This window comes from Oryzias latipes, chromosome 10 (assembly GCF_053564925.1).
Source record: "Oryzias latipes strain Hd-rR chromosome 10, Olatipes_Hd-rR_3.1".
Lineage (NCBI taxonomy): Eukaryota > Metazoa > Chordata > Actinopteri > Beloniformes > Adrianichthyidae > Oryzias > Oryzias latipes.
Window position 1 is genome coordinate 5,909,674 of NC_136246.1, and position 23,092 is coordinate 5,932,765.

General features: G+C 43.8%; 1 protein-coding gene across 1 annotated transcript; it reads left to right on the plus strand.

Moving 5' to 3' along the window:
• The first annotated feature begins 214 nt into the window (after positions 1 to 214).
• On the plus strand, positions 215 to 21,448 carry tgfbi (transforming growth factor, beta-induced). The gene is made up of 17 exons (XM_004086483.5): positions 215 to 506; positions 2,847 to 2,945; positions 12,597 to 12,661; positions 12,742 to 12,899; positions 12,968 to 13,132; positions 14,961 to 15,107; positions 15,329 to 15,470; positions 15,548 to 15,760; positions 16,683 to 16,820; positions 16,894 to 17,036; positions 17,814 to 17,950; positions 18,171 to 18,301; positions 18,998 to 19,122; positions 19,204 to 19,306; positions 20,810 to 20,877; positions 20,989 to 21,013; positions 21,078 to 21,448. The coding sequence occupies exons 1-17, from the start codon at positions 394 to 396 to the stop codon at positions 21,137 to 21,139; spliced, it is 2,034 nt and encodes a 677-aa protein (XP_004086531.1). The 5' UTR covers positions 215 to 393; the 3' UTR covers positions 21,140 to 21,448.
• Positions 21,449 to 23,092: the final 1,644 nt, after the last annotated feature.

The following is a 23,092-nucleotide window of genomic DNA, read 5'->3' on the forward strand; positions in this document are numbered from 1 at the left end:
CTCAGTCCAAAGCAATGTGGGAACAGAACTCTGGTCCTAAATGAACTGGTCTGAAGACACCCTAAGTGTTTCTGCGAGAGCATCCTAGTCAGGAGTCATTTTATTGTTGATGTCCTGCGTGATAACACTCGGATTCAGCTGCTTTAGAAAGTTTCTCAGGTCATTAGAAAGTTAGACAGCCGCACGCCCCCTCGCGGTCACCAGGGACACTGCAGATGTGGAGTGACTCCTCTTTGAAGCCAGCTGCCTCCTCCACATCTGTCTGTTGGCTCCTCCTCATCTTCCTCTTCCTCCTCCTTTTGGGGTATAAAGTGGACCCCGGCGGCTCCTGCAGGGTCTGCAGAGAGGAGCATTGGAGAAGAGGAAGAGGAGAAGCGCCAGAGTTTTCTGAAGATGAGGGCGTGTGTGCTGGTTCTGGCTTTGTCCCTGGTTCTGACCGTGTGCGTGGCCCGGTCTCCGTACCAGACGGTGCTGCAGCACAGCCGGATCCGAGGCCGGCAGCAGGGGTGAGTGTCCCGCCGAACCGAGGTGAGGGGAAGCGGATCGGAACAGCGTTGGCCATCTGCGCGGTTCCGAAACCCCCTCCCCTCCCTCCACGCCCCTCTCGGGTCCAACTTTGGGTTCATTCGAACTTGTAATGTCTTGTTTTGCGTCCTGGACATTTGACAAAACTGTTTCTTGATCAATTCGGTCACTTTTTATGCACGAATTAAGATTTTTAGGTAGAAAACAACTGATCTAAGGAACAATAAACTTTTAAAAGTATATGAGAATGATCATCATACATGTAAAAAAAAGATCATGTGTTTTTATGATTTTCTTTAAAAGACGATTTAAATGATAAGATTATAAATCCAGTCCAGCCTTTATATCACACTTTGGAGTCTAAATGTGTCAAAGCAGAATCCTTCCAACTTCTTCAAGTCCATTTTGTAGCAGCAGGAGTGTTCCTTCCTTCCTTTAAACTCTATTCTGTTTACCTGAGAGGCATCATGGGAAGCTGCAGGGTCAATGTAAAGTTTGGGTTGGGGTTCTGAGTCAAGTGAGTCCCAAACGCTTCTGGAATTTAAAGGGCAACACATCTTCTGTTGTTGTAGCTGAAGCTGTTGGAACACAGATGTAGCAGGACAGTGCTGGAATTATCCACTGAATGCTGGATTAGACTGGAGAATGTAAAAAATAAACATGTGAGGAAACTAAATTATGCCAGATATTAAAATAAAAATGCTAACTAGCTGCTGAATGTTAAGTTATTTCTGAAACGTTTTGCTACTTTATATCAAAAGTGATCAACAAATATCAGGAAACAGTTTTTATTGGTTGATCAATAGCACAACTTCTTCCACAACCAAATTTAGAGCCATTCTGAGACACTGAAGGCTTAGAATAATGAAAATACTAGTTCTCAAGTGACATGTAGAATCCAATTTTAGTTCAAAGACCCACTCCAATGAAAATGGTGTTTTTAACATGTTCTTGTAGCATTTTTCTCACGATGGAGGACATAAATAAACAAAATAAAGATGCATATTTCATTTTCTAGTATTTAGTTTAGTTAAAAAATTTTGATTCAAGAGCAGATGAAAAAATGGTGTTAGAAAAAGTTTGTGACAAGCAGTGACGACGAAAATATGCAGTCTCCCTGCTCCACTCCATTCTGATTCGTCCACCTGTCCACCGATAGATCCATGAACATCTTTGTTTTCCTCGTCTGAGCTGGAATCTGGATCAGAACTGTACGACTGGATAGCTCCAATATTTGTTGCAGAAATAATGTTATGTTGGGGTTGTGAGTGGCTGTAAGTTAGCGGAAGAGTGTAAACAGAGAGCTCTCAGTTATGGGTGACGAGAAGGACGGGCAGGGTTGCTCTGCGCCAACAGTCCCGTCCACAACTCAGAGGTGAATTTCTAATGAACTTCTGCTGCTCTGCAGAAACTATGTCCTAGAAAAAGACACAGGTTTTTGGATTTGGGCTAAAACTGACAATCATAATTAAAAGACCCCTGGGAACGCTTTGAAAATAGATCAAAAGGTGATCAGAGTGGGACTTCAGAGGATGAAAATGAAAATAAACACAAATTGTGAGGGAAAGGTTCAATAATGCCAAAACAGCTGAAACATCCACGAGGCAAATAAAACCTTTGGAGACAGAGACACAATGCCAAAAACATTGTAAACTTTAAAATGACAACATTAACACCAAATAAAATAATAAATGTCAAAGGCTTTGGAGAAACTGGATAAAATGGAAAAAATCTTTTTATTCAAATCAATGGGTTTAAAAGGAAATGCTTCAAATGCTAACTAACAGGACAGAACTACTGCTTTAACTGAAAGACTGAGAAAAGTTGAATAAAACATGTGAAGAAAACTGCTGAAAGTCTAAATGAAATGGTACTAAAACTAAAGCTGCAGCTGAAAAAAAGCCTCTAATGTTGAACTTCAAAACAAATACTGAACAAAATCACAGCAATGATCAACAGCAGATATATAAAACTAAGGAACAAGACGTTCCTCAGTTTATATGAACATTTAAAGAAGATGACTCCCAGATTTAAAGAACCATCTGTTCTCAGTTTGAATCTTGTCTTTCAATGAAACTAGAAGGGATAAATGTCTGTCAGAGAAAATCAATAAGGTAAAAAAAGCCAAACAAGGGGAAGTTAAGCTAATGCTGGATGATTTCTGCCTGTTTCCAGGCCAGATGTCAGGTCTGTATTCATGATACAGTGTGGGACGGTCCAGTCCCTGGTTCCAGCTCCTTGATCCAGTCTTGGGCTGTGTGTGCGTGTGCACGTGTGCACGTGTGCTGAACTCTCTGACTCACTCGTCTGCTCTGTTTCAGACCGAATGTTTGTGCCATGCAGCAAGTTAAAGGCTCTGACAAGAAATATTTCACCAACTGCAAACAGTGGTACCACCGGAAGATCTGCGGCAAACCCACGTGAGTCTGACCTTACTCCTGCCAAACCCAGCTGACAGAACTTTAAATCATACATCCTTTTCAGAGTTTAATGAAACCCAAACTGTCAGTGAAGGTTCTCATACCCAAAGGTAAGTTTTTGTAGTGGTTTGGACAAACGTCTGGGTCATCTCTGTAATCCAGACCTGAAATATCCGATGCATCAGGCTTAATCCAGACTGAAATGAGAGAGGAGGTCTGGAATCCGACCAATCCCAGTTCTTCGCTCCTGACTAGTAAACCCTTTCTAGATGGCTGGTTTTTGCAGATCATTGACAGGATTTTTGAACTGTTTTAACCAAAACCAGAATAAGAACCGAGTCTTGGTGGTTGTGTGTGGAAATCCTCAGTCACGGCCTCAGCCTGTCCACAAACACCTGAAACACATCTGTGTCAAGCACCTCAATGCCTCACCCAAACCCAAACTCGGACAGCTGTTCTCTGACGATTTAAACCCCTTAATGCTCCAAGAACGGTTTGGGGCAGTTAAACTCCTCTTTTCTAAAACAGAAGAGCAAAACACAAGCTAAGGATGATGGACAGACTATGAGGAACATCACCCACTGGTTTGATTGAAGGCCCCGTCTATTTCAACAGTCCTCTCATCTCTGGCGAAATATGACGTAACAGAAACCTAACTGTTCCAAAAATAGCCGAACAGTTGGGGCAAATATAGGTTAAGTCATTTTAAAACCACAAATCAACTGTTTAACCATAATGTACATGTCAAATAAAAAAAAAAGGCTTATGATAATTATATAGGCTATACTCATCTATCCATCTATCCACTGATCCCCTTTTGGGGTCAAGGGCTTGCTGAAGCCTGTCCCAGCTACTGTTGGGTGAAGGCGGGGTGCACCCTGAACAGGTCACCAGTCTGTTGTCCTTTATAGGCTATATATAATAAAACAAATGTTTTGAGGATGTTTTTTTTAAGGAATGGAGATTGATTTGCCCTGTGGTCTCCAGATAAGCTGAACTGGTTCCATTGACTTTTGTATTTTAAAATGGGTTTCAATCTGGAAGTTAAAGGTGGATCCCCAAAACAAACTGAGGCTGTCCAGAGTTTTCTCCTTGAATAATGTTGAATGGAAGTGTTTGTTTCAACTTCTAACACAAACAAAGCAACCGCAGAATGGATCTTCACTATTCTGCTTCTATGATTCCTAATCCAGAAGGCTCTCAGGGTTTCCTCACTAACAGAACCATCGGGTCGGGCCGCAGCAGTCAGTGGATTCACGCTGAGTCGGGATTAAGCGTTTTCCTCATCTTTCACTTGTTAAACTTTAGGTATTTTCCTGCAGCGTCTCTGTCGCTTTGGCTCATTTGATCCTGAGCTGCAGAGAAGCTCAGAGGTGGAGCTTCATGAGGACCTTCTCTGAGCAGGTGACATGGATCCATTGAGAATAAATGCCATGCTCACATGTTTGAAAGTTAACTTTCAATTCAAGTCTTTTTCCTTCTGTCAAATATTGATTTAGTCTCAAAAATCAAAGTGCTAAAAACATTTGGAATGATGTTTCTGTGAAGCATGATGAGTGAAGGTAAGTCAGCTAGGATGCAAAACACATTGATCTTTTGGTTTCAGTCTGAAAGTGAGAAAATGAGCCACAGAGTCTCAGATTCAGATCAGGAGAACACGCTGTGATGAAGCACGTTGATGAAAATTAACCGATTTGTGGAGATCGGTCGTTTTAACGGCTCCAGCAGGTACCGGAGCTGCTCAGCGTGTGGATCAGTCTTCATGTTGAAGCTCAAAGCTGCAGAGGAGCAGCACACTGTGCACAGAGGCGTGGAGCATTTCTGCTTCAGGACCCGAGCTGAAAGCTGAACCCTGCTTCAGTGGACCAGCATGCACGAGTGCACACCTGCGGGACTGAATAAACACATTCTTGAGCCACACTCAAGCGCTGCAGCGCTGCGTCCCTGCAGAGAGGTGAATGCGTCAGCGCAGGGAGGAAGATGAGGGGGGTCTCATGAAGGATTCAGGGACGGACTCATGTTTCCACAGAACCCCACCATTCTGAGCCAAAACAACAACTGTAGAGAACGGAGGACACACCTTTAGCATCAGAAGCCTTCTGTTCTCTGAGGTGATCCAACAAAACAGACATTGAAAGTTTATCACACATCTGTGACTTCAAAGTATTTAGAAAAATCTAAATTTGTCTCCTTTTCTGTTTCCTCTTCAACATTTTCCAAAGTTTCCATGTTCTTCCTAAAAAGGCCAGATCTTGCTCTTGAGGGGACGCTGGAGAAGTTGGTGGACTTTATTTTTTAGATCTTCTTTTCAAACACAACCCAGCTATTTGCTGTTTGATTGGCTGATAAAACTCAGATCTTCCTTCCTTCCCATCAAAGAACCCCATCACTTCCACTGTCTTTCAGAGATCCAACTTCACACATGAGCTAAACCTTAGTGAGACTAATCCACCATCATCCAGAAAGATCTACAACTTTCTGCTCCTCCATGTGTCCCAATGATAGCCAAGGGGGTTTTCAGGAAGACACCAGGCAGAGGTTCTTTGTCGGTTTTAGGAATCAAACCTTTAAAAAGCTCCTGTGATGCTGAAGTTGGAGCTTAAGTCAATGAAGCATTCCCTTTGGCAGTTCTACTTCTGGTTTAATCTGGTTTTGGTCCCTGTTTGGTCCTGGTCTGATCCAGAGCTGGTCTCCTCTGATGGTCCTCCTATTTTCCTGAACCCTGGCCCAAACCAACGTTTTCCTGTGAGACCCTGAGACCCTCTTGAGAATGAGGGACTCGTGAATTGTGCAGCCCGAAGTGCGCATTGCACGAGAAGCGCTCTTTATAAATAAACCCAGCCAGCAAGGCCAGGTGGGCCCCATATGGTTTAAAAGTGGGCAGAAAATGTGGGCCCCAGATGGGGTTGTCCACAGTTTCCATGGTGGCCCCACCTGTTTGCCCACATTGGCTTAAGTGGACACTCAGTGGGCTGGCTGCAGCAGGCTGCCCGGTGGACAACTGAGCTGTCCACCGGGCAGCGGAGCGTCCGGTCAGCACTAGCCAGCTGCCTGGTGGACAGCACTGAATGGAGATGGACTTTTGTCGACAGACCACAGAAAAGAAGAAGAGAACCAAAAGGAAACAATGCTCTTTGGGTTTGGAGGCAAATACAAACAATCACAGCATGAATCAGAAGAAGCAGCAATCATAAAATAGTTTGCAAATGTCCTCTGGGTAAATGTGGTGTATTGAGGAGCTGCAGATGGTTCTTTGTAAATAGTTCCTTTCAGGCTACAGCACTTCCAAAAGAGCAGGGACAAAAGGTTTGATCATTGCTCCTCTTCTCAGATGCAAACCAGGTGTGTGTTGGTGGGGGGGGGGCATTCATGCATGCTATGGAGTCCTACAGCTTGTCCCAAAGAAACAGAACATTCTACTTCTTCTTCAAAGGTTTGCTGGTTTTCTTCAAAGCGGCTCTTTTCCATCAATTCTTTGTCAAACTCTGTGGACAGAGTTTGTTATTATAATGTTTCTGCAGCCAAGAGGGAAAGACATTTTTGCTCCTGCAGTTTGGTGACACCGGACCGGATCTCTGGTTCTGTTTGTTTCATCAAAGCATTGTGGAGCTTTGAAGCAGTTTGGATGAAGAGGGGCCATACATTTCCCTTTTTCAGGCTGCGTTGGAAATGAGCTCCAGAATGGAGAAGCTGTAGGTTTTATTCATCGAAGTTACTTTAAGGGGAACTTAAGGGAGTCAGTTAGGCTGCTTCGGGTTTCTGGGCTCTTTTCTCCTTCCCTGTTTGGTTCTTGATCCTCAGGGAGAAAACCTTTGTGGAGGCCAGAGGCTCCATTCTGTCAGGTGATTGGTTAATCTCTGAGATGTTCTCAGTCTGATGATTCAGGTTCGTGTGAGTTGGGGGCGGAGCAGAGTGATGTCACTGTTCCTGCTGCACTTTTGGAATCAGGTAAATAAACTTTTTTCCTCTCAGAACAAACCCACGGGTGGGTTTCCATGGAAACAGCTGCCTCAGCAGTTCGGTGGTCAAAGCCTTCATCTGTTCCTCATTTGCCGTGTTTGCATTCTGCTCTTTAATTTGGCTTCATCTGCTTCTCGTTTCCTTCTTCTCCTTTCACATCTTTCTACTCTTCTTTCTTCACCTCCTGCTTGTGGTCTCTCTCATCCTCCTCTGATCCTTCCTGGTTTCCTCCAGACTTTTTCTATCAGAATCGGACTTTTTTCAGTAGACTGATGCGAGAAGAGAAGCTGTCTGAGAAGCCGACCAGGCGGACTCAAACCATACGAAAGCACAGACTCAGACACAGTTTGTGGGGAGAGTCAGTGTGGGGGTGTTTTCAGCGGGACAGACCTGTCTTTGTCTGTGCTGCTCTGAGTTTGGGGGTTTCTGTGGGAGAGGTCAGAGGGCCACACAAGGAACACTCATAACACCCCCACCCTCCTGAACCCAGCTGTTTAAACTCTGAGATCATGTCTGCATCTTTGAGGATGGCTCTGGCGTCAGCCAGATGTTCAGGTGCTGTCCTTGGAGCCCCGCCCACAAACACCTGAAAGAGGGACCCTTCTCCTTTCTCCTGATTTCCTCCTTTAAAAGTCTGAGCAAATCAAGAGAGTCTCTCAGGGTGGGTGTCGAGGCTGAGTTCCCCCCAAGCTGAAGAAGAGGGGGTTCTCTGAGCGGTCCAAAAGGATCCTCCTGTCTGGACATCAGAGCTCCTCCTCTCTGCTCCTCTTTATTTAAAGTATTTGGAGAAAAGTCAAGAACAGATAAACCCAGAAAGTAAGAGCAGCTTCATGAGGGGAACCCATGTTGCCTTTTCTTATTGACAGAAATATTAAGTTGAGTCAAGTCAAAGCAGCTGTTCTGCTGCCATGTTCTCATCCTGTCAGCTGTTGATGTCTCCTGGGCTTCACTCCCTTGACGTTCCTTCAGTTCACAGGAAGAACGCTGCAGCAAACACTGTCTAGTCTTCTGCTCATTTCTCCAACCGTTTTTGCAGATCGCTGTCTGACATCATCTTTTCATTCTGGTTCCTGTTTGCTACGCATGAAAGATGACACACTCATGCATGATGAATGTTTGCCTATCGATGCTTGAACACATTTTGTGTCTGAATTATAACAAACAAGCCCCCCCCCCCCCCCCCAAATTCTGTAACAATTCTGTAACAATTCATCGATGAATACATTTCACAGCGGACAACAGACATATGATGTCAGCAAAAAATTATCATCCATCATTCCTGTCCACAGACATGTGACCGTCCAGTGTCTAGAATGTTCTAAGAATGTTCCCTTTGGATTCTGTGGATGTGGAAAAACAACAGTGGTGAACTTTAGGAAACTAGAATGTGAATGGATTTGACATTTATTCTAGTTTACTTGTTTGTTTGGACACTCGTTTAATTTACACTTGATGATCTGGAAGAAATCCAAGAATCTCTGTTCAGTAGCAGCTATTTCTGTCTGAGTCTCACTGGTGGAAGTTTTGGATAAAGACGTCCTGGATCCATTTTAGGTCAGTGAATCGGACCGTTCAAAATGAACCGATATTGACTATGAATGGTATCAGCAACCACAAATTATGGTATGAATTGAATCGAATAGTTAAAAAGAATCGTTACAGTCCTAAAATTGAGCATTTTCCTACCTGTCCACCTTCCCTCTGCTCTCTTTTTTTGTGGCCAACCACGGTCCTGCTTGTTTTTCAGTTCTTGCACTGATTGATGCTGAGCACCTAAATCAGGTGTGTTCAGTCTAACAGGACGTGGAATTACTTGAGTCGGCTAATCAGCAGAAAGCTGGTGAGGGAGGACTGGAACTCATTGTTGCAGTTTTTAACCTGGGGTTTGGGATGGGGGGGGGGGGGGGTATTTATGAGTAGTCGTGTGAGGAAAATGCTGGTTTAAATAATGCATGTGCAAACGTTTACCTGCATTATTTAGAAAGAATGTCTATTAACAGTTTTACATTCAAACTGTGAAGTATCTCTAAGCGATTAAAGAAAGGAGGCGTCATTAAATCACTTCTTTGTGGTTTTGTGTGAAAGCACGAGGGACGGGTTTGATGTGCAGACATGAAGGTGGTGTTCCACAGGGCTGCATTATGGGTATGTCCTGTTTGTCTGCTTTCACTCTAGAGATCCGTCAGTTGCCCAAACATGGTTTGAAACGGAGGTTGCTGTTGGGAGAGATTTCCATGAAGGCTTCTCTGAGAAGTTCCTGTTAGGTTTTCACTGTTTTACGACCTTGAAATGTGACTGAAGCTTCTGTGAAGCTGCAGGTTTACTTTGGAGCAGCTTCAGGTCTGAATCAGAGGATGGTGTTTCCGCCAGCCGGCGCTCTGCTGCTGCTCGCCGTGGCTCCTGACTGTCGTTAAACTCATATTTTCTCTGCTGGATGTTTCTGGAATGTTCCCCTTGAGCGGCTTGACCCGCCGGCTGAATTACTGCGACCTCACTCTGTTTGTTTTGTCAGAAATCCACAGCAGCCATCTTTGTTTATGTGGAGAACAAACGGGAGTGAAGTTTCCATCTGCTCTGATAATCAGTCCAGTGTGTGCCAGCACGCTCGCTCACACGGTAGCTGATCTCCATCTGTTTACATTCACCACAGGAGCTCTGGAGCTTCTCTCCGTCTGCAGACGGAGGCTCTTACTCGGTTAAGGAGGCGGCCTGACTCTCCTCTGAAATAAGACCTGACCTCCTCTGTGGCTGTTTTTGATGGAAGCTGACAGTTTTCAGCAGAAATGGGGGAAGTTTTGGTTCTTTCGGACCTCAGGGAAGTTCATGACGGTGTTTTCTCAGTGGGATGATTGCTGGAGGGGATACTGATGAAAAGTCTCTCAGCAGAGGAGGCCCTTCACCTCAAAGCTCCAGCTTTTCATTTGGTGATTTCCTGCTGAACAATAACTTTAATATTTAACGTCTTCATCAGATTAGTCTGTCTTGCTTAGGTTCCTATAAGTCACATGTGTCAAACTCAAGGCCCGTGGGCCAAATGTGGCCCTCCATGTCATTTTATGTGGACTGCGAGAGCATAAAAGTTTTTCATTTCTTTTAATAAAAAATAAAAATAGGTGTGTATTTATTCATATCCAGGGGGAATCGAAGTTGAAATATGGAATTGGGCAATGTATATTAGGAACTTAAACACTGTCCACATAACCTAACCTGACAGAATCAATTGTAAAAGGATTTATGTTAAAGTAACAAGCAAGATTAAGGAGTAGCTAGATTAATTTTTCATTAGATTTAGTTACATGTATAAGTTATATCTGGCCCTTTGAGGACAGCAGCTATGCTGATGTGGCCCTCAGTGAAAATGAGTTTGACCCCCCTGCTTTAGGATGTTAGAAAGCTTTTCTCCTCCTTCATGTTTAGTTTGATTTATTAAATCTACAGATTTTTTTTCTGTAGGGATGCCATAATTTAAAAGCTAACTGTATGTTTTGAATTGAATCATGAGAGTGCATCATTGCATCTGCACTCCATACATTTACATATGTTTACATTGAAAGTGTCAAACACTAACTTTAAGAATTTATTATTTATTGTTTTATTTCATTGCACCGGGCTTAGTATGAGCCAATTAAAAGTGTTTTCCTCATTGTTATTGGCTTATAAGCGAATTAAAAAAATACTTTTCCCACATTTTTTATATTTTGCTGCTGTTTTATGAAAACACGGATCATCTGTTGAACTGAAACAACAAAAATCGAGGTTTGAACTGAATCGTTGGGATTTTCTGTCCCGTTGATGAGAAAATAAAAGTTCCTCCTCCTTGGAACAAGGATGAATCCTCACACTGAGACTGGAGACAAACTGACGCTCCTTCACAGAGAAAAATCTCCAGAATTGTGTTGAAATTGTCATCCTCTGTCTGCAGCAGGAGCTTCCAGTCATGGCTTCTGTTTGACGCTTTAAGGATTTTTGCTTCCTTCTGCAGCTCCCTGGAGATCAATTACAACACCTGAGGTCTGGAGGTCTGGACCTGAGATCTTTGCTTCTCTTTGGTTCCTCTCTGCTGGTCATGGTTAGATTAAGAGGGGGGCCACACATTCTGTTGTACCAGACAGCTGCTGTTGTTGGGCATGTTTGGTCTCATGTGTCTTTAGAGTACATGATGAAGATCACTGCTGCATCACGTTCTTTCAAACTGGAATCTTCAGACTATAGACGTCTGCTAGACCTGAATGACAAATGCTCAGAACTAAGTTGAACCTGCAGGTCCTTTTGTTCCACAGACGCTACGGAGTTTAGTTTGCATTTCAGATTCAACACAGATGTTTTCTGACTTTGTGAGCAGGAACATCCTCCTCATCTCTGAGTCTGAATCATGTTCTGCAGAACTTTGTCTCAACAAACATTTAGAGACCTAAAGGTGCTTCTTCTGCTTGCTTCAGCTTTCCTTGTGTTCCTTATCAAGACTTTGGAGACCCCAAAGACATTTAGTCTAAACTTTATTCAAGTAAATGCTGTCATAATCCAGGGAGAATTATGAAATGTCAAACAAACCTCTCATCTCATGCAGTCAGGACACGTTTATGCCTCTGACAAAACCCTGAGGCCAGATTCCACTTCTCTCAGAGGAAATGAGCTTTATGATGCCAGACAACTGCTGCACTTTTATTATGGAAATCTCTCCAGGACTGTGAGGACTGTGCACTGCATGCATGTGTCGTTACAGCCCACATGCTGCTGGAATCTCAGCAGGTTTCCCTCAGCTCCCTCTGGTCCCTGATGCCTGTAAATCCTGCATGTCCTGTGCTCTTAAACCTGCCATCACTGATGAGTTTCAACTCACAGAATAAGGGGTTCTCCTGCCCCTCTTCTAGTCCATTTAGTTCCATATGAGTCCTTCTTTGTACCTCCTCCCTGGCATGAACTTTAGGACAGAATGTTCTAGTTTTAGCTTCAGTTTTTGGCTTCAGAACCAGGCCGGTTCCACCTGCAGGAGGCGTCTATATCTGCTGGACCTCCTCAAATCTATAAAAACAATAATTTAGGATTCTGTGGCTTCTGCAGAGCTAAAACTCTTGGAGAAGTTCTCACCTCTTGTTTCCTGTTCAGACTGCAGCCTGAAGCTCCACACAGCAGCTCAGGATCTGTCTCCAGACTGAAGGTCAGCTGTCAGACATGTTGTTTCAGGATGTCAGTCATTGGAAAATGGCAGTCATTCTCCGCTCCTCACCTTCTTGCAGTTTCAGCTCCATAAAAGGCTCGAAGCCCTTTCTGCGCTCCGTTATCTGATCAGACTCACCTCAGTTTAAAAGCAGGTGGTTTTAGGTTTGTTTGGACTATAAAACCTGAGAGCTGAAAGACTTTCAATGGGCTGTAGACGCCTTCATGGGGATTGTAAAGTTGTCACGTATCGTCAAAGTTTGGCTCCAGATCCAGATCCAAGGGGAGGTCCAGGTTCAGTGTGCAGCCAGAGCTGACAGGCTGTGAAATGTGTGGAGTAAAACTGTGTAAGTGGAAGCTCTTTGCTGTTGACCTTGGAGAAACTGGAGAAAGATGGAGGAGCTCATAACGTGATCATCTTTCACAGAAGCCTTTATGGTCTCCTGGTTTGAAGGAGGCCATTTTTCTGGACTTAACGTGTTTCTCCCGGAAAAGCTGAGGGCGGACCCACTGATGTGTGTTGTGTTCCTGCAGGGTGATCACATATGAGTGCTGTCCAGGTTACGAGAAGATTTCTGGAGAGAAAGGCTGTCCTGCAGGTACGACACGGGAACTCCGACCCAAGCCAGCGTAAGAGATGATCGAGAATTTCTTCTGATGACTGTTGCCTTCCCTGCAGCGCTGCCTCTGGTGAACATCTACAACACTCTGGGCGTAGCGGGAGCCTCCACCACTCAGCAGTACTCGGAGCGAGCCGACCTAAGGAATGAGATCGAGGGTCCTGGGAGCTTCACGTTCTTTGCTCCCAGCAATGGGGCCTGGGCCAACCTGCCAACAGTCAGTAGGAGACACCAACGCACATTGACCTAGATATGATGATGCTCACAAGGGTCTGCCCGCTGCAGGAGATCCTGGACGCCCTGGTGAGCAACGTGAACATCGAGCTGCTGAACGCTCTTCATTACCACATGGTAGACCAAAGGCTGACATCTGAGGAGCTGAAGCACGGCTCCGTCTTCACCTCCATGTACCAGGACTCAACCGTGCACATCCACCACTACAAAAACGGGGTAAACACACACAGCAGCAGCATCTCACATGGCTTTGCTTCAAAGCAGATCCCCTGTCCAGCAATGAAACAGACAGAGGTGGCCTCCTGAACCTGACACTTCTGAACAACACAAACCTTTTTATGGGAAGTGTAGAGTTTATTTAAAAGGTTGTAAAAAAATACACTTATTTTATAGGGAGAAAACACAGAAAAGTCATTTGTTTTATATGCAACATTTATTACTTGTTGCTTCAAGTCAAGTAGGATTTAATGATTCATTTTAGCAACAATTCGATTCATATCATAATTGCTGATACGAATCCTTCATTTTTGGTTCCCTTTAATTCTCTGACCTAAAATGAAGGATCCAGGACATCTTTGGTAAAAAAAACTTCAACCATTCTGACTCAGAGAGATAATCAGATCATCAAGTGTAAATTAAATATATGTATAAAACAAACAAGTAAACAAGAATGGATGTCAAATCCATTCCCATTTTAGTTTCCAAGAGTTGTTTGTTTTTCCATCATGTGTGTGTTGTCTGCTGTGATGACACTTGGTTGTTTTTACGCTACAGTAAAACAAACCAACTATGGCTGTGTCTGAATTCCCTCCCTACTCTAACTACTAAAAAACGATATAGTGCGGGACGACGTAGTGCCCTAGATTTTAAATACAATTCGGACACCATGCTCACATGCTACTTTTTTTTTAAACAGGAAATATGACATCATCGATTTCAGGAAGTAAAAATCAAATTGATATGAGCGCTTTGTGATGACCATTCATGTATTCTGAAAATAAAAAAGGTTCATGGTTTATTAAAAAATACATTTAAATACCTTTTTTTTGCAAAAATTGTTCAAACGCAATGCATTGTGGTATATATTTATGAGCATCGATGCAAACTGGTTTTTCGCCAAGACTTCTGGGAAATTTCTAGGGCACTGGATTTTGGAATTGTAGACTCGGACAGCAATACAAAATGGCGAACTACTACTAGTGAGTAGGGATTCGGACACAGCCCATGACTCAACCCAAATGGTATTTTTCAATATCAATATAATCCATTTATTTTATTTTGAAATGATTTTGTAATGGTTTAGGTCAATTCCATTTAATTCGATTAAGAACTTGCTTCTTACAGATTGGTCTGGTTGGAAAAATGGATTTATCATTTATCCATTAATCGCAACACCGTTACAAATTTGGGATGGGTGGGAACTTAGCAAAACACGGTTGCTTATTCCAAAACGCTGAATAATCTTTGGCCAAAATGAGAAAAAAGGCAGATATTCAAGGATTGTTTTCATCAATTTATTTGATTTAAGCCTGCAATGTCAAAAAGATTGTGCTACACCCTTAATTCTTTCCAGTCTAAAGGAATGAAAACACTTGAGTGTTTTATGTTTATTAATGAAAAGAAATGGTTAACAGTGACCTTAATTAAACAAATCTAGCCCAAGTCTGGAACCTTGTTAAACACCAGATTTAACGGCATTGAAAAGTAACTGAATGAGGCAGCAAACACAAGCTACAACCCATCAGTTTGATTTAAGATGGTTTGGTCCGGTACATTATAACATGTTTGAACAAATGACATCCGGATTGGAAATGTAAAAACGTGAAATAAACACAGCTTAAAATATTTGCAGTGTGTACTGTCTGCATGGCATGTGACAAGCTTGCAGTCACATCATGCTGTACTCCATGTTGTAGCTTGACTTTGTCCTGACAGTCAGTGGAAGCGTATCGACCCTTTGTGCCAGCTCTGTATCAGTGCTTGAGACATCCATCACACTGGTGGACGTGGTCTGTGCAGTGACACACTTTCACGCATCTCGCAGATCATCACAGTGAACTGTGCACGTCTCATCAAACCTGATCAGCACGCCACCAATGGGATCGTGCACGTGGTCGACCGTGTCATCACGGCCACCAGCAGTGATCTGCAGGTGATGGTCGACATCGAGGACGACCTGGAAACGCTGAGAGTGAGTATGCCGAGTCCACAAAGACTTTTGGCGTATCCTTGTAAAGCTTTGGAGAAACATTATTTACTGTCAATCTCAGTACCGATGACAGTATAGAATCCTTTCAAAAGGTGGATCTACTGCAGTTCTCTGATTCCGTGGCCTTTGGCTTAAAGGAAGTCTTTGGGTCAGCTGTGGGGAACTGAAATTTCAACTTCTGGTTTCCTACATTTGTCTTTCAGACAGCCATGGCTGCTGCAGGTTTGACCACCATGCTGGAGGGTGAAGATCAGTACACTATTTTTGCTCCAACAAATGAAGCCTTTAACAAGATTCCTGCAGATACCCTGACAAGGATCCTGGGAGACCCAGTGGCCCTGAAAGGTGCCTCCAAAACCTGTTTGATGCATTTCAGACAGCTGTAGTGTGACAGCTCAGGTAAAGTCCGTTTCTGTCTTCAGACTTGCTGAAGAACCACATCATTAAGCACATACACTGTGCCGAGTCCATCGTGTCAGGAACCCCAATGGAGACTCTGCAGGGGACTGTTCTGGAGGTGGGCTGTGATGGAGAACAGATGACCCTGAATGGAAAGGCCATCGTCACCCTGAAGGACAAGCTGGGAACCAACGGAGTGATCCACTACATCAACGAGCTGCTGATCCCGGACTCTGGTACTGCAGCGCCGTAGCTGTGTGTGAACCCTGTAATATCATTCTGTTACATACAATAGGATGTGGCAGAACCTGCTCACACTGGTACTTATGCCTTCAGTAGCCCGGGCGTTTATTCCAAAAATATGGCAGCCAGCAGGCATTTAGAAGAGACAGGCATCAGTTGGAGACTCGCTTTTATTCCATTGCAGACAGAATGGTGATGGTTAAAGGCTTCATTTTGTGGTGAAATTGGGTAAAAAAAATGTTGAACATTACAGAATTTATTGAAATAGTGAAAACATTGTAGTATGCTCTGCGAACGTTTCTTTTCTCTTTGAAGCATCATAAACCTCTGTATCAAAAATCCTCTTTGCTTCCATGTGGATCATTTTCCTGGTGACAAATGCACCGTTTCGTCTTTGCTCAATAATCTATCTTAAAACCAGTACTACTAATTCGTCGCTAACCCTCCACCAGGCAATCCTTTCTGCAGCCGTCTTCCCAGTATTACCCATCTGCTTGCGCCACTCTGGTATCCGCCCCAAAATGTCATGCAGATTTCTCACCAGAATGTTCTCTGGCGAATGCCACTGCACAAAATGTAAACACTAAATGGAATGAGTGTTTCTTGGTAATTGCTACTCTGACTGTGTTAGTATCAGTAATGGCGTCTGTTACTGTTACCATGATTATTTGTAACTCCATTACTAGAACTAGTATTGGTAATATTAATAAAATGTCAGTGCTAACATTTGAATATACATTAGTTGTAAGTGTGTTACCAGTGCTAGATCTGTAATAAAAATGGATACTGTAAAACCAGTTGTAGTATGAGTAATAGTATGAGGATTGTATTTGTATTATTATCAGTGTTACAGTATGTAGTACTTGTACTACAGTGGTGTGAGGTGTAGTATCTGGGTTTGTTTGTGTGTTTCAGCTAAAACACTGCTGGAGTTGGCTGAAGGTTCAACCGTTTCAACGGCCACTAAGTTTTTTGTTGACGCTGGTCTGTCCTCCCGGTTGACTGGTTCTGAGGCTCTGACCATGCTGGCTCCTCTGAACGAGGCCTTCAAAGGTGACACTCACCCGAGTGTGTGAGCACCTGTTTGTTTGTGTTTGTTTTAACCGCCTGATCACCCGCCCTGCAGGAAGCGAAACAATGAGTCCTGACCTCCGAAAGCTGTTGACCAATCACATCCTGAAGGACCAGCTGTCGTCCAAGTCTCTGTACCATGGTCAGGAGCTGGAGACGCTGGGGGGCCTTAAACTCAGAGTCTTTGTCTACAGAAACGTGAGAAACCCATCCATGCATGTTTCCGTTCATCCCTCCATCCACCTGTCCGACCATCCTTTAGTTCAATACAGTTTCTAAAGTCCACTTCTCTTCTAAAGTTGCCTCAAAGTGCTTCAAAAATGGAAAAAAGCATCATGCATACAATTCATTAAGATTGGGATAATCCAACTCAGTCCAGATAATATCAGTTTAAACAGATTACCTGTATTTAATTCATCTAGCCGTCCATTCTGGCTCTCATCTTTTTCCCCATCCATCTATCCCTCACTTCACTGCACGTTCGGACATCTGCATCTCCAGCATCTCTGTTGATGGTTTCAGTTTTTCACCTTCTTTTGACCCCTGGTCCTTTCTGGGACGTGGTTTAGAGACTTTACCACCTCAATCTAGATCCACATCTGGTTTAGGACCTGGACAAATGAATGGTCGCTTCTTACAAGTAGCTTCAATAACGGCATCTGTCAGTCTCACTGGATCACGAGGACCATGTGACTGGGTCATAGGAGCTTTTTAGAACAAGAACTTTAATGTAGTTTGTCTGATTGGAACAGAGGGTTATAAATAACCGGCTGATGGTGTACCTGGTTGTATTCTGATTGGATCTCCACAGCTGGATCTGGTTTAATTTCTTCCCAGACAGAGGTCTGTAGGTGTCTAGGATCTTCATGGTTCTCCCAGCAGGGCAGATAAACCCCTCTAGACTATATTTTCGTTAATAGTCTTGCCTGTCAAAAGTGGACATCTTTCTGACCTGTGTTTCCTGTGTGTATGTAGAACCTGTGCATAGAGAACAGTTGCATCGCTGCACACGACAAAGTTGGACGCCACGCCTCCATGTTCACCGTTGACAAAGTCCTTGTTCCACCAATGGGTACCATCATGGATGTTCTGAAGGCTGATAATCGCTTTAGGTGAGCCCCTTCATTGACGTTAGTCCATCAGTTTCTTCTCCTCTCAGAGGATATATGGTGTTATCAGAAGAACACAGTGGTCCCCCATCCAGACCAAAAACTGTTCTAGTTCTCCTGAACAAACATGGAGTCAGCACTGTTGGACGATGATAGGCTGGTTTATTCTGAAAAAAGACTAATATATCTGTGACTAAAACTTCCTGTTGCCTCCTACTTGCAGCATGCTGGTTGGAGCAATCCAGACGGCTGGAATGACGGAGCTGCTGAACCAGCAGGGGGCGCTCACCTTCTTTGCTCCTACAGACATGGCATTCAGGGAGATGCCCCAGGCGGAGCGAAGCAGGCTGCTGCGTGAGTGTAACTCTGTTTGGAACAGAACCTTTTAGATGTTTTTTACAGTGACGTAGACAGATTGATTTACGTTAGCTGAACCAGCCTCCCAGTGCTGTTCAGCCAGTAACGCAGTAGAAAATGTCTTGCTTATATTCTTTTCATGCTGAACACAAAAAAGAATCAAATGATTGTGGTAAAAAGAAAAACCTGTATTTGACATGTTTTGTTTCAGGGTTTTTTTTGCTTTTAACACTAGTAACAATCTTTAATTTCAGGTGGGATTATATGAATTTGATTCCTTCCGCTCCCTTTCAAGCCATCGTTAATTTAATGTCTAATCATCCTAAGTTTGATACGTCTTTTTTTTCTTATTTGATTGCTTGAAATAAACCATTTCAAATCAAAAAATCAATTCAAAATTTCACTTTGACATTTACCTACTTTAGCAACTTCACTACAGCTGTTAAAAGAAAAAAAGGCCAAAAATGCCATAATGACAAATTGTCTCTCACTTGACACTTCAATTGATCCATCTCTGCATGTCTGACAAGTCCAGGATGGAGTGACATCATATCCTCTGAAGATAGAGTGTACAGAGCAGAAAAACAAAAAGGTCATGTGACCCCACAGCCTGTCTGTCCTTGTTAGCAGTTGTTAGTGAAGCGGGGTTTGTTTAAGGTGGACCTGGAGCCAACCTGTCTATTTATGTTGCAGGTAACTCTCAGCAGCTGTCATCCGTGCTGCGGTTGCACGTGGGGGACGGCGTGCTGGTCAGCGGGGGGATCAGCTCTCACGTCAGACTGCTGTCTCTGCAGGGAGAGAAGCTAGAGCTGAACATGGTCAGGGTTCCTCTCTGGTTGGTTCAAAGAGTCCTGTTCTCGATGGTGGATTTCACTGAAAGGGCCGTCTTTGTGTTTTAGCGGAACTACACCATCTACGCCAACAAGGTCCCCGTGGTCGAGGCGGACCTGATGGCGACCAATGGGGTCGTTCACGCCGTCAACAGCATCATCAAGTCCCTGCGTGAGTCTAACTTTCAGACTCTTCAGATGATTGTCTAAAACTTTTCCCAACATTTTCAGGTTCATCTTGTTCCATCTGCTGCTTTTCACTGATTTCAGTCCAAGTACCTGAACCTCTTTAAGGGATTTGTTGTTTTCTCTTCAGTACAGACACACAACACTGCTTTATCACTCTGGTTAGTTTCTATTGTCAGCTCAAATCTCTCCTTATTTGGAGTGAAAGTGTTCTGAAAGTGGAACGTGGAAGGAGCGCAGTAAAAATAAGTGACTAAAGGCCTCAGAAATCCTGGAGACCTGTTGATCAAATCCATGTTAAAGGTCTTGAGACATTCTGGCCACCAAGATTACAAACAGGTCTGCAGGATTTCTGCACAGAAGCTTGCTTTGAGTGTCTTGTCAGTCATCTATGCTTTGCTGCTCTGAATCTTTTATGACAAACAATGAAAGTAAGTCCTGTTGGAGGCAAAGGAAATAACAGGAAAAGATATATTGAACATAAATCCCCCCAAAAAAACAGATGCAATGAAACTATCAGATCTTTCAGGCAACATACTGGAGGTTCCTCCTGGATTTGACAAAGATCCACACAAAGCCAGTCTGGTTAATTCAGGTCTCAGAACAAAAAAACAACAGGGAACATCATTTTCCTCCCAGAATTTCTGCTATGTCACTGTCAGCAGTTTTATGTAGAAATGGTTTCTGGCAGTCGATGCGAGCACTTGTTCCCATGCAAGTTTCAGTGTTTTTACACCTTCATTCAGACAGATTTGTATTTTTAAGTGTTGTTTCCATCACCATTTCTGATAAAGTTGAGTTTACCCTTTTATCTGTTTTTTTTTTTCAAAAACTGAAGTGGAACAACCCCCCACCTAAAAAAAAAACAAGTTCCAACAGCTGATCATTTGTCCAAACAAGCCGTTGCCAGGACAGACGTCCAAGAAGATGAAAAGCAGCTGGTCCCACCAATCCCCTGATTGAATCAATGAGAAAGCACCACGTTTACTCAACAGATATTTTTAAATGTCTTCTTAGTTCCTCCTTTTTTCAGATTTGCACAGTTTTTTCTCTGCTCCAAGCACACGGAGCTTACCTCATTTCCTCCTTTTGATCCTCTTCATCCATTTGGCCTATGAAGTGCGTCTCCACATTCACACTGAGGTGAACCGGACCAGAGTTCATCTGCAGGTGAAAAGACACCCCCACTCTGGTAGGCCGGAGTTCTCTTGTTTGGTCCAGAGTTCAGGTGAACTTTCATACCTGACAAACCAAGAGGACCGTCAGAAGAAATCAGCTCTGGTGTGAATGCTCTATAAGATCACAAGAACATGATGATGATGATGATGATGATGATGACAAAGCTGGCTGCATCTGGAAATCCTCATCCTTTTTTTTTGTTCAGTTAATGGAACTGAGTTTGATGGTGTTTCGTGTGCTTTAGGGGGAGCAGCAGGAACCTGGTGTGAGTCTGGTTGGTGCTGATGCTCTGCTGTTTGTGTGTCTGCAGCTCCAAAGGTGGACAGAGAGCAGGCAGACGGACCGTCTGCTCAGATGAGATCAGCTGCGTCCTTCAGGGTGAGAGCGGCTCACTGAACGGACGGGCTTCACCTGTGACCCTCACATGAACTTGAGAAACACATTCACCTCCCTCAGCAGAACGCTGACGCCTTTCTCTGTGCTTTGCAGGTGGACTCCAGGAGCTTCAGGAACGGTGAGTGTCTGATGTTCAGTTTGAGCAAAGCGGGTCTATGGTGTGATTCTGTGTGTTCTTTCAGATGATCTTTTTCAGAAGGTTCTGAAGAGCCACTCCAGCAGGGCGATGAAGAACAGCCAGTAATGAGACAAAAAGCAGGACCATGAGGACCTCTGAGGGACCAGCCATCAGTTCCTCTGATACCTGGTTGGTTTGAGGTTCTGGGTGGGCTTTCTGTTCCTGTGTGACAAGGAGAAATGCTGTTTCTAGAAGTTTTTACATTTGTTACCAAACCAGTGTTTTGTGCTGAAAAAACAGTTCATTCACACTTCCTGAGTGGTCTTTTGTAAGGAGTATTTTTCCTGGAGTCCTCCTGTCAAACAGACACTATGAGGAGAACCTTCAGGAGCTTTCCTTTGAGTTTTTGTAAAATAAAGCTGAAATGCGACCTCGCCATGTCTCTTGTGTCCATTTTGTCCAAACTTTAGGACTCTGTGATCCATAAACCACGATGAGAAAACAGGGTTTTATTCAGAAATAGAACACTGAGAACCAATAGACAAGGAGTGTTAACTGCCAGACAAACAGAGATGACGGGTGGGGTCAGAGGGGGGGCTGAGAACCTCCTCATTTCTCAACATAAATATATATACAAACTCAATCACACTTCTGTGTAATCCAACTCTCCACACTACACTCAATTTCCTCCCTCTTTTATAAGTGTAGAAATAGAAATAGAAATATCTTTATTGTCATTGTACATGTACAACGAAATTACAGTGCAATTTTTTCCGGTGGTATAAAAAGTTAAATTAAGAATAAAAAAATAAAAACTAAACTGCGACATAAGACAATATAAGAAAGATATGTTAAAACTATAAAAAGGAGGTTGCACCTTCTCCAGTTATTGCAAGTGTAATAGACAATGGGTGGAAATAGTAGGTGATCAGAAAGACACCGCCAATAAAGGAGTAGTTCTGCAAGTGATGACCACAGACAACTTCTCTGTCCTTATGTTTTCTGGTTGACGGTTTCTACGGTGTCTACAACCCACAGAAGTGGCCCAGGAAGTGCAACTCATCCAGGATGGCACATCAATGCAAGCTGTAGCCAGGTTTGCTGTGTAGAAGTTCCATCAGGAGACAGGCTAGTACATCAGGAGATGTGGAGAAGGCCATAGAAGGGGGGCCAACCCTGCATCAGGACCACTGCCTCCTCCTTTGTGCAAGGAGAAACGGGAAGAGGCCTGCAAAATAACCTCCAGTTGACCACAAATGTGCACGTCTGCTCAGAATGGTAGAAACAGACTCCATGAGGTCGCCAGGTGGGAGTTGTGTTGACAGCCCAAAACCGTGCGAGACATTTGACATTTGCTGTAGAACACCAAGCTTGGCATAGTCACTGTTGACACAGTCTGGAGATGCGGTGGAGAATGCTCTGCTGCCTGCAATATTGTCCAACATGAGCGCTTTGGCAATGGGTCAGGTATGGTTTGGGGCGGCATTTCTTTGGAGTGCCACACAGCCCTCCATGTGCTCACCAGAGGTAGCCTGACTGTCATTAGGTACTGAGATGAGATTCTCTGACCCCTTGTGAGACCGCATGTTGGTGCGATTGGCCCTGGGTTCCTCCTAAAGTAAGACAGTGCTAGGCCTCATGTGGCTGGAGTGTCAGCAGTTTCTGCCAGACGAAGCTAATGATGTCATGGACTGGCCCGCACACTTTCCAGACCTGAATGCAATTGAGCACATCGGGGACATCATGTCTCGTCCATCCACTAACTCCTGGTTGCACCCCAGACTGTCCAGGAGTTAGCAGATGCTTTGGTCCAGGCGTCAGAGAAGATCCCTTGGAGGACCACCCGCTGCCTCATCAGAAGCGTACCCAGGCATTGCAGGGGAATCATATGGGCATGTGGAGGCCACGCCCACTACTGAGCCTCATTTTGACTTGTTTCAAAGAAATTACATTGAAGTTGGATCAGCATGTAATGTTCACACATCCAGACATCCATAGCCGAATAGTTTTAATTTCCATTACTATTTTTATTTTATTGTGTTGTCAGGACATGCAAATATGTAAAGAATGAAGCATTTC

Coding starts and splice junctions, on each gene's coding strand:
- tgfbi (XM_004086483.5), top strand. CDS start 394: ATGAGGGCGTGTGTGCTGGTTCTGGCTTTGTCCCTGGTTCTGACCGTG. Junction 15,471..15,547: donor AGACCCAGTGGCCCTGAAAG/GTGCCTCCAAAA, acceptor TTCTGTCTTCAG/ACTTGCTGAAGAACCACATC. Junction 17,037..17,813: donor GAGTCTTTGTCTACAGAAAC/GTGAGAAACCCA, acceptor GTGTGTATGTAG/AACCTGTGCATAGAGAACAG.